An 11,092-nucleotide genomic window follows, 5' to 3' on the forward strand; every position below is an offset into this window, starting at 1 on the left:
CTATTGTCACTCTGGGATTTGTAGTTCTGGCCGGTGAGCTATAATTGTCCTCCATGATGAACTTGGGAGGGGAGGAGATACATTAATCCAATGTCATTACCTTGGACCGTCTGTCTGTCTGTCCGTGTGTTTGTTTGTTCACCATTTCATCATCTGGCCGTCTGTCATGCACAATTGCTTCGACACTGTGCTGACTGGATTTTAATAAAATTCGCCGCCATGATCAGCCTGTCGGGATATAGTGAAAATTACACTGATTGGCCTAAGTGAGGTGCTGTAGCAATGGTTTAATTACCTGTTGCACACCTTGTTGACAAAATCATCCAAATTTCCACAGACTGCAATGCAAAACTCAGGGTTTTTCTTGTGTATTTTTTGTGTATTAATATTGTTTCTTTCTGTAACAGTAACATGTTACAGTTGAGATCCTGGTAGTCCATTTTTGGAGAGCAATACCAACAGTCAGATTGAGTTGTAGAAGTCCCCAGTTTCACATAATACACTTGATGGGAAGTGAGAGGTGAAATTGAACTTTTAAATTATTTCCCAAACTGTTGGGAAATGCCTTTTGCAGAGCTACATCCTGGTTCCACTTTGGCCTAGTGTGCACTTTCATAGCTAAGAGTGAAGACTGTTTTGCAATACAATGAAAACTGTGATAAACATGTTTTTTAACCTCCAAGTAAGTGGTGCGGTTTACTTTACGGTTAACTTGGCGAGCCAAATATTATTAATAGGAATTAAGGATAAAAATAGTCATCATCGGGAGAACTGGATTGTAAGGAAACATAGAGGAAGAGGGGAAGGATATGTCTCACTGCTCCATTTGATCATTGTTATAACTGGACTGGAAGGCCTAGGGGAGGCACAAGACTACAGCATTTATTTGGTCCTATTTATTTTCAGACTTGCTGTTTGTCCTGAGTGGATGGGGGTAGGGATGGCAAGCATAGTGTTTAAGTGCCTCTGTACCACACACTTTCCCCTTATGAGGCTGGCAACTTCTCCATCGCTGCTGTAAAGCCAGCAATTAAGAAACACCAACATTATCAGCATTTTTCCTTATTGCATAAATTCCCATTACAGCCCTGCACAACCTGTTTTTCTGTTTACTTTAACTTCAATGCAACTACAGACGTGTTGCTGTTTATATAAGCATTTGCATGATCAGAATTTAGTGGATTAAGGACATCTGTATCTTCTTCCTCACTCTTATGAAACTCTCATGGAAAAACTATAATATCACTATAAAGAGAAGAAGAATATCATGTAAAGACATTGTATCACACTAAAACACAGTTCGTTAATAATTAAGGCCTTAGGATAAGAATGCTTATTGTGGTGTATACTCTCAGTATTTAATAGGCTTCTACATATGGTTAGGCCATGTCTTACACCCTATATTCTCAGTATTGAATAGCTCACCACAGCAAAGTATAGGGCCACAGCAAGTCCCTATAGGAACATGCTAGTGTTTTTTGTTGAGGAAGTAGCATTAATAAACAATGCCCTCCTGATGGGAGAATGGTATCAGGCTACTTGGGGCTTTAATGCTAAACAAATATAAGTCTGTACACCCTGTGGGCCTCTAAAGACCTAATTTTGTGAATGTCCAGCAGTTACGTCATCAAATCACAGGCGTGCATTGGTCAGCGCTATATGATGCGTGTGCATGGCTGCAAGCCGTGTGACATACTTAAACTGAATGAGTAATTGCATAACTCTGCAAAGCTGTATGGCTTGGAACATGCACAGTGTCTGCTAAAGATAGATCATCCAAAGATCCAATCAAAGATAGATTGTTTTTTTCACACGGACAATGTAACTTTGAGAAGATATATTGGTGCTTTATATCACTTTATGTTTCTTTCTATGGCAGTGAGAACAAAACATTTCTACAGCTAGCTGCTTTCTAATTTATTTTCAGATTAGTGCACTTTGGCAGGCGCGAGAGGCTGACATTGCTCTGCTCTCACACACGCCCACATGTCTAAATCGACATGTTTAATTTAGAGGTTGGTGCGCACATATTGCTGTGAGTGCATTTTAGGGTCGCTGGTAAATGACAGATTACTCACATTTGTGTGAGCCTATGTAATCCGATTCCGCTCCAGTTCATTCTGTGCAAATCTCATGTCGTCATAGTGAAGCCTACAGTAGGAGCGCTCCAGCCTCACTCAGGCATGACCAGACGCACGCAGAGCCCTCCAACCCAGATGCACTTTGCACGGCGGTGAATAATGTCAACAGCCGTTTAACAGGCAGCGTGGCACAGCCGCAAGTCACATCATGTTCAACTAATTACACCCAGGTAGCATTAATTACCATATTTTGTTAGACCACTTGTCCATTGGTTTTTTAGACTCTTTGCGTCCTGCTGGCACAAGATAGCCTGGCTGTTATGCATTTTCTTAAGTATTGCTGTTGATGATGATGTTAAATAATCATAGAATTACAGTTATTTAATGCATTAGCATGTATGATTTTATATTAAATCAGATTTTTTCTTATCTTAGTGTAGGCCACAGTTTCAAAATTGCACACGAAATATTAAAGTATACTGTATTTAAACAATAATTGAAATCAAACTGTATCTATTCCTCAGTGAAAAAAGAGAGAAAAATGAGAAATATTACCTGCCCCCTCCAAAACATATACATAACTTAAACAATGATATATATATATATTTTTTTTTCTTTTTTTTTTTTTGGCCCCTTTGAATTTTATACCTTATGTGATGCATTTGAAATACATCTATACATGGTTGATCTACTTTCTTCCTTTTTTTTCTTTCTTTCTTTCTTTCTTTCTTTCTTTCTTTCTTTCTTTCTTTCTTTCTTTCTTTCTACTTACGGCTACACACTGTTCTTAGTTGTTGTTTTTTTTTTTGTATTGTATTGTGCACAATGATCATGATGATAATGATGTTTATCACTTGTATAACCAGCCACAGACCTGTAGTATTTGCTGTGGCTCCAGACTGATGCATCTCCTCGTCGCCTCCCATCGACTCGATCGTCAGTCGACTCTCTCACTTTACACCAAACTCGCTGCGCTCTGACCACTGCAACTTTTGCAGAGACTCCTCACTCCACAGACATGTCGCACAATAGCTGAAGTAAACCTGTCATCGTGGCTCATCCTGTGAGCCTCCAGAAACACACCGCTGGTGGGATTTGACTCGCACAGCCTCTCCTCTGTCGCTTCCCTCGCATCGGACCCTACGTTTGAAAACGCCTGGATATGAATTATGAGCATTTTCCTCACTAATGAACTGGGCCAGTAATGCAGGAGACCACGGCGACTCTCTCATCAGTGTTTCAAGATGGCAGATTTTTATTGAGTTTTAAACAGAAATCTCGCTTTATTTTTTGCCATGTATAACAGAAATCCTTGCACCGATGGCCCCTGTATACGAAGGTAAGATGCTTTTGAAAATATGCTTGTTTTTTCCTCCTTTCCTGTGCGGGGCTCAGCCGCTGAACCTACTGTATCAATTGTGGTACAATTGAATTGCGGCTGATCGCGGAGGGAAGAGATGCGTTGCACCCTCTCCTCTTTCTGTCAAAAAAATCCTACAACATATATCAACATTATATTCTCCAAATCCACCACAAGCAGGCAGTCATATTCCCTGCAGCTTTGTGCGTTTGTGGGGTTCTTTTTTTTTGGTGACAGTTCAAGAATATTAGTAAATGCTCAGTAAGATTGTGGTGGCCGGTCTGAGCTGTGTACGTTTTAAAATAGCAATGTATTAAGGTCAAAGACAAGCCTGTGTTTCACATACAGTGATCTTCATGTGCACAGACACCTGGAAATGTTGTGTTTTGCCCCTGGTAGAAATTATAGCTGTGCTTGGAGAAGGAGAGACGGAATGAAAGAAGGTCGGAGACCGATCGGTCGGGTCTCGGCTCTATTCACTCTTCATTCTTCTATCTCCAATTATTTCACATCAGTCTGAAAGCTGACCGACTGTAGGTGCTTCACTGCCTCTGGTGCATTGATTCCTGTGTTTTATTTTTCTTCCGCAAACGAAAGGCATGCTTAAATAATACAGCACATTCGCTATCGCTGCAGCATTGTGGCTGTGACTAATCCAATTGAGAGAATGCTACCCCGCATGCTTCTCTACATTATTTACTGTCACAAATGTTTGGTTGTTTTTTTTTATACTAAAAGAGTAATTTACACTCAAACAATGTGTTTGCTCTGCATTGTCGTTGTAAGGTGGGTTATAAATGTAAAACAATGCAAGCGGCCCATTATAATCCGTGCATGATCGAGGTCTCTGAATGGCCCAACAGCAACTACACAGATCATACCAATAGGTTAAATGGTGTAATTATAATAGGGACATTAGTATGATAGATTTTCCTGCAATCTTCTGTTGTATTTTTGATTGAATTCAGCTGTAGTAGTGTGTCATTCAGAAGTACTGTAGCCTGTGGAGATGCTCCTCTGACATCCTACAATAGGACACATGACCTATAACAGTATTTACAAAGTAAACAGAGAGTCTACATGCTGATCAGGAGCTAATGCAAACTGACAGGCAGCATAAAGCAAATGATAACCCTTGATGTTTCCAGTATTTATTTTTGAGCAGCCTCATGTTTAATGTCTTTTCTACTCTATAGTCCTTCTGCTGGTATTAAAGAGAACCCCCCCCCTATTCAGAATTGCCATTAAGAAAGAGGTACTGAAAAGTAATGCTTTCAACACATTTAAAAGTGACATTATAGAAATATCAACAGCAAAAGTGGGTCCTAATAGGAATATTAAGGTTGAATAATAGCCTGCTATGGAAGATACAGTATCATAAAGTACAATGAGTGGGCAACAAACTCTTCACTAAGTGCTGTTATGTCCCTGTAGGAATATTGTAGTGATTCTTCATTAGGGGTGTTGAAGCTTAGAGGCATAGCTCAAGACACCAGCATTTCAACATGAAAAAGAAAGTTGAAATGAGACTCCTATGCAAAAGGTAATTAGTGTAAATTACATTCCCTGGCTTTTCCCTTCACCACGGAGAAGAGGAGAAGGGAAGAGAAAGAGGCGGCAGGGGGAATTAATTACCTTGCCTGTCCTCCTCAGTATTGGAGAGGGCTGTTACGTAGAGCAGTCATGGAAATGACCAGTGTCTCCGGTGGAAAATAGCTTTGGCGGGGGGGCCCTTCACGTAGAATTAGACCGGCTATTATGGTAATTATTCACCCTTGGCTACAGGGCAACTAATAACTTGAATCTATATGATTGACTACTTCCTTTTAGGTTACAACTGAGTTTGTTGTCATGTCTTTGTTTGTTGAAGTTCACTTGTTCACTTTCATGATTATTCAGAATCATTTTTATTATTTGGAATCAGATTTCCAGCACATCTAATTGTGGTCATTGTGCTTGTTTAAGTTTGTGTCATTTTCCTGTTGGTTCTGCCTCTTTTTTTTTTTTTTCATCTTTTTTTTTTTTCCATGTTTGCCTTTGGTCCTTCTTGGCCCAGACAGAAGGCCATCAGGCAGGCCTGCTGGCAGGCCGGGCAGCAGTCTGATCACCCTGGGAGCTTGGTCTCATAACCCAAACTGACACCTTGATGGATGTCTGATGAACGGAGCAGTCCAGCAGCCCCCAGCTGTGGAAAAGCTAATATTCAGACACTGCCAAACCCTAACCCGCCTGCCGTCTTGCCCTGCTAGATATGGGTGTTGTTGTGGTGTGCTCATGCATGCATGTGCATATGTCTCTCGTGTGTGTATGAGCCCGTACACACATGTGCCATCACCCGTTTGTAGGGGAGGCCTGCGAGAGGATTAGACAGCTGCAGAAATGGGCAAGAAGGCAACTTCATTTGCAGATCTGCCCCTCACAGGTCAAGCAGTACTATTCCAGAGAGGATTCATTCATTCCTGCCTGGAAAAATGAACAGAGTATGACTCAGAAGCTGATGATGACGATGATGATTATGATGATGATTATGATGATGATGGTGGTGGTGGTGGTGGTGGTGGTGATGGTGGTGGTGGTGCTGACAGGCGCTGCAGCATCACAGGCAGATTAATGTTTTATCCATCCACACAGCCATTATGAGTTAATGTGACCTTGAATTACCTCGTGGTTTCCAGGTATGGGGAATGCACCCCCGTCCTTGTTGAGGGGAGGTTACTCCTCTGAGGGCTGAGGAAAAGACAGGCGGACAGAGAGAGCAAAACTTTCTCACAAACTGCCCTCAACTCCCTCCTGTCACCCTCCCTCTTCCCCCTCACGCTTGTTTGGAGCTGCTTGATTGATATCTTCCTCACAGGCCACGACCCGCGCTTAGAGTCCAAGGTTGCAGCTTTTTAAACTTTGATTAGAATTGCAGGAAGAACCCTGGGGGCCTTTGGGGGGCCATGGCAGGGCCACACCCCGTGGCAGAGAAGGGGGGATTGAAGAGGGTCTCTCTTCCTGGCTGTTTTGACAAGCAGGGTCATGTGTTTAGCTCTTCACTGTCCACAGTGGTGAAGGAGAAAGGGCCAGGGGAGGGAGGATAGCTAAACAGTCGGTAAGATGACTGAGATGAGGTGATAGTTAAATAGCTCGCTGGAAAGAACAGCCATCACTCCACAAATCCAAGCAGGTGCCATTGTGAATGTTTATTTCTTGTTTTTTGCTTTCACTCAGTGTCAGGGCTGATCTGTTTGTTGACCTGATGCATCGCCTTATGACTTGTTAGGAAGGCAGTTTACTCAGAAAAGGTTATGAAAATGGATAAGCTGTCTTTACAAGTATCGCTTTTGCATTATTCAAAGCTTCCTATCTGAAAAGAAAAGTGAAATCCAGTGTTGGGGGGATTCTTTGTGCTATTGATTTGTTGGAGCATTTAGTGGAAGAAGCTGAGGCTTTGGAGGGAGATAGAATGTGAGTTTTATGTGAGATGAGATGTGTGTATGTCTGTGTGTGTGTGTAGCTCTCCATTGAAGGCGGGGGAATATGTGAGCTCTCTGATGTGCTGAAATAGTTCACAGGTGTGATCTGAGGGTTTTGGAAACAGATGGGGGGGGGGGGGGGGGGAGTTCGCCTGAACTGAAATGACAGGTTAGTAGAGGCCAGACGGACACAGGAGGCCCGGCGTTGAATACAAGCTGACTACTTCTGGCTATTTCAACAGGCTCAACTTTTCATATAGTCTTTTCAGCAAATTTCTCTGGAGTAAAACTGCCTCCAGTACTCCGGCACATCATTCTTCTGGGCCCTCTCTTTTTTTTTTTTTTTTTTTTTTTTGCATGGAGGAAATTCAATTGAGATGCAAGGGGGACTTTGCAGTTCTCATTTTCTCTTCAGTCAGTAAGCCTCCTGTTTTAGTGCTTCTGCCATATGTTTCAGACCTTTCTCGGAAACAGCTCTGAAAGCCCGGCTCTGAGGTCCTTGAAGCAGGAGACCACATCAGTTGCTGACATTAGTTGGTTTTTATCGAAGGGGAAAAGGGAGGCAGGCTGGGATGGAGCCTCAACCCTGTCGAATGCTTACACAAGGCATTTCCGTGTTGGTTGTCATGCATGTGTGAAGGCCCTTTTTTCCCCCTGCACTGTTGTTTCACACTGTGTATGGTGTCAGCTTGTGTGGAACAGCTGCCTCTGCCTCTGACTAGCAGTGTAACGACTCTGGGCTCTGTTAGGAGGGCTTTAGCTGGAGTTTCGTACGGTATTAAGTGTAACATGCACAAATGAGGTATATGCACAAAAAACTTGAAACTTGTTCTTATGTGATGGCACAAAAGATATCCCACCCTTGACTGCTGGCATCAACAACATGAACACACTCAATCCACAGCATTTAAATGACTGGAACACTGAATATGTCATTTCTTTTCTAAATGGATTTGTATCACTCGTAAACAATTTTCCGGCTAAAATAAATAAATAAATGAATAAAGTTCACCTCCTCGTATTTGACGATCAGCATGAGAAAAAAAAAAAGATGAGTATCCCTCTTAGATTTAAATAACCTCCTCTTGCTAAAAGTAATGTAGGAACCTCTCTACAGCGAGGATGAGAGTAGCATCTGTTAAAAAGTACGATGCTGAGAATCTCTGCACCTTATGACACATCCAGTGCTTTGATCCGCTATGAGAGCCACGGTTCACACAAAGGTTCACATTTTACTGCTTCTCAATACAGCACAGAGTGAATAAGGCCTTTTGTTAACTTGGGCCTGTTAAGCAATAATTACACAGGGATTCCTCGAGCATAAAGGGCACTTTATATGCTGAGGGTGTAAATCATGTTTTTTTTTTTTTTTAATATGTGAATAATATTGCACAGTGCAACGTGAGCATGATCTGCATTTTGCTCGCATGCCATATATTGCATGCTCACTTTGCAATCTCTCATCATCCGCCAGTGACCCCCGCCAATTTCCCACCCCCCACCCCTTCCCGCGCTTCCCCGCCCTACCCCCACATCTATCTCTTATCTGTCCTTCCATCCTGCTCTGTTTGTTGATAAGCCGAGAGGCCATTGGCCAGCACACATGGTGCCCATGTGACACTTCAGCAACAGCCTGATGGCCAGATTGGAAGCCCCCATGTATGTGTGTGTGTGTGTGTGTGTGTGTGTATAGTGTATGTGTGTGTGTGTGTGTGTGTCTGTGTGTTTAAATTGGAGCTGGTTTGAGAAGAAGGTCTGGCTACTGGTAGCTTTTTTGTTCCTTATAATACATGACCCCCCCCCCCCCCCCATCCAATCCTCCCACCCCCACCCAACGCCCTTCAACTCCCCCCAATCGCTTCCCGCTGCGCTCAGCCCCCCACCCCAGCTCGTCTTATTGCCTCGTCCCATCACTAACCCCCCAAAACCAAACCACTGGCTTGTTTTTGGTGCACATTGTCCCAGGTCTTAATCCTATTGTTTGTAATAATGTCCCTGCCATACCCGTCCGTTTGACATCGCACTCTCTGGAAGAGAGCTGGCGGTGCGTCACATCGCACATGCACACACGAAGCTCATAAAAAAAAAAAAAAAAAAAAAAAAAAAAAAAGTTGGAACAAAGCTTCGAATGTGGTGCAAAGACAACAGATGATGTAAGGTGCTACAGCTGGATGGTGAGGGCAACTGCCACACTCACAGCCACTTTATTTAAACAAAAGATCCTAACCGTCTCTTCGTGTTACATGAAGCGCAGAGTGAAAAATGGTTTGCAGTTTTTAATCAAGCCTTTCATAACCTCCACATATTTCCTCCTCTTCTGGGGAAAAAAAGACAGGATGGGAGGGAGCGAGAGGGGGGTGTTTACAGACAGATATTAAAATAAGCAGAGAAGAAGTGAATTACACAGTGAGATTAGGCCACTGAGGTTGAGGTTTAAAGGGTATATGCACAGACACACCTATTGGCTCTACCATGAGCGGCAAGCCAACATGGACTAAGTGCCGCTGCCAGCCCCATCACCACTCCTGGCTCCGGCCCCTCTCGGTCATGGAAGGGAAGTGGAGCGATGGGCGGCTGCTGGCGGCCCCTTCACAGATGGCTGCAGGTACAGCTCTACGCTTGGCTGATAACCAAGGACTTCAAAGCTCAGACGAGTGCTCAAACCCATTTCTGTCCAGAGCCAGGAGGCAAAAGGCACAGAGCAGAGAAACGAGGTAGCTATAGACAAGGACTGGGGTCATCAAAAGAGTCAACAGGCATGGAAATGAGCAGCTTTAGTCCTTTCCTTTTCCTCCTCTCCTTTTTTTTGTGCAGTATTTGTTCTTATATTCTTGCTCACATACAGACATTCTCCACTTCTCATCGTTTTGTTCGATCTTTTCAAATTTTTCTCGACATGCTGCGTGGTTATCATTCTTCTTTTACCGCAAAAGCAGACACATCCTCTTGCTAGACAGAAACAGAACTAAAATGTGATGGTCATTGCTACAAACAGTGGCTCCTCCATCTCAAGTGATTTCTTTTTCTCTTTTTTTTTTCCCCTTAATTTGCTTCTCTTAGGAATCCCGTATTCCCTGTGAAAAATCAGTTTCAGTAAACCAAGAAGTTCCACATCAAAAGGAGCAGGAGGTGGAAGTGACAAAAGTGTATGCTTGTATAAAAAGATAAATCTCTCAGAGGTTTAATGAATTAGAGTCATGAAATGTAGTAAAATGGTCTCTGTATCTACTTAATATTCACATATGTAGAGAAAACGATTCCTCCATTTCTGCCGAAGGCTTAGGAATAAGCTTTTATGAGCTCTTAAGGGATAATGTAGAGAGGGATGCGATGTTAAAAAGTCATTGATTCAATTAGACAATCCAGTGGCTCCTCTGCTCTAATAATGCTCCAGCACTGACATGACAAAACGCTGTATGTCCCAACTTGAAGAGATATTTCCTCACAGCTGCAATACTGCTGCATGAACATCTCAGAGGACATTTAGTAACATTCAGTTGCAGCATAAATGAATGGTTATGGTTGTTTAACGGCACCGTGATCCTTTTATCAAGAAACTGTAAAATTTAGGATCTTTAGAAAGATTTGAAGTGTATATTAAGTTTGCTATTCCCATTATTTTATTCTGAAAGATGTAATAAAAACCTCTTATTTTAATGGATGGGTGTTGAGCTTTGAAGAACGTTTGTGCTAAAAAAAAACAAAAACAAAACAGAATTAATAGTGACATTTATTACTGGAAATGTTCCTCATGCGCGTCTCATTTAAGTATGTTTAAAGTTTAAAGTATGCATTCACAGTAAACTTATTAAACATAATTCAGGAAGAGTAATAGCACGACCTGTTTATATTTCTGGGCCCGAGTGTGTTGCAGCATTAAAAAAAAAAAAAAAAAAAAAGAAAAAAAAACAGGTTGCACACCTTTTAGATCCACTCCTCACTTCAAAGCCTCAGGCACATCATGGCCAGCCAGCAGCTCTCTCTGGCAGCCTTTTGAACTGACCCCTCCATTCAGCCTGAGAGACGGAGAGGGAGAGGGAGAGGGAGAGGGAGAATGGCAGCGAGAATGACAGAGACTGAAAAAGTGAAGAAGGAATAGAAGGGAGGGCGGCAGCGAAGCCGGGTTGGAGGGATGAATACCATCTTCTGGAGGCCCCAGGCTTCAGGGGCACCTCCAGAGGTCAGGGGGGGGG

The 11,092-nt window shown here is 42.7% G+C and overlaps 1 protein-coding gene across 1 annotated transcript in view; it reads left to right on the forward strand.

The window, feature by feature from the left end:
* The first annotated feature begins 3,088 nt into the window (after nucleotides 1-3,088).
* Nucleotides 3,089-11,092, forward strand: part of hipk2 (homeodomain interacting protein kinase 2) — a 68,522-nt gene continuing 60,518 nt past the window's right edge. Inside the window, exon 1 of the mRNA XM_022754255.1 lies at nucleotides 3,089-3,420. Within this exon, the coding sequence (XP_022609976.1) occupies nucleotides 3,402-3,420 (19 nt within the window). The 5' untranslated portion in view covers nucleotides 3,089-3,401. The remainder of the gene's footprint in view (nucleotides 3,421-11,092) is intronic.

The sequence above is a fragment of the Seriola dumerili genome, unplaced genomic scaffold (genome assembly GCF_002260705.1).
Source record: "Seriola dumerili isolate Sdu_G_001 unplaced genomic scaffold, Sdu_1.0 BDQW01000219.1, whole genome shotgun sequence".
NCBI classification, from domain to species: domain Eukaryota; kingdom Metazoa; phylum Chordata; class Actinopteri; order Carangiformes; family Carangidae; genus Seriola; species Seriola dumerili.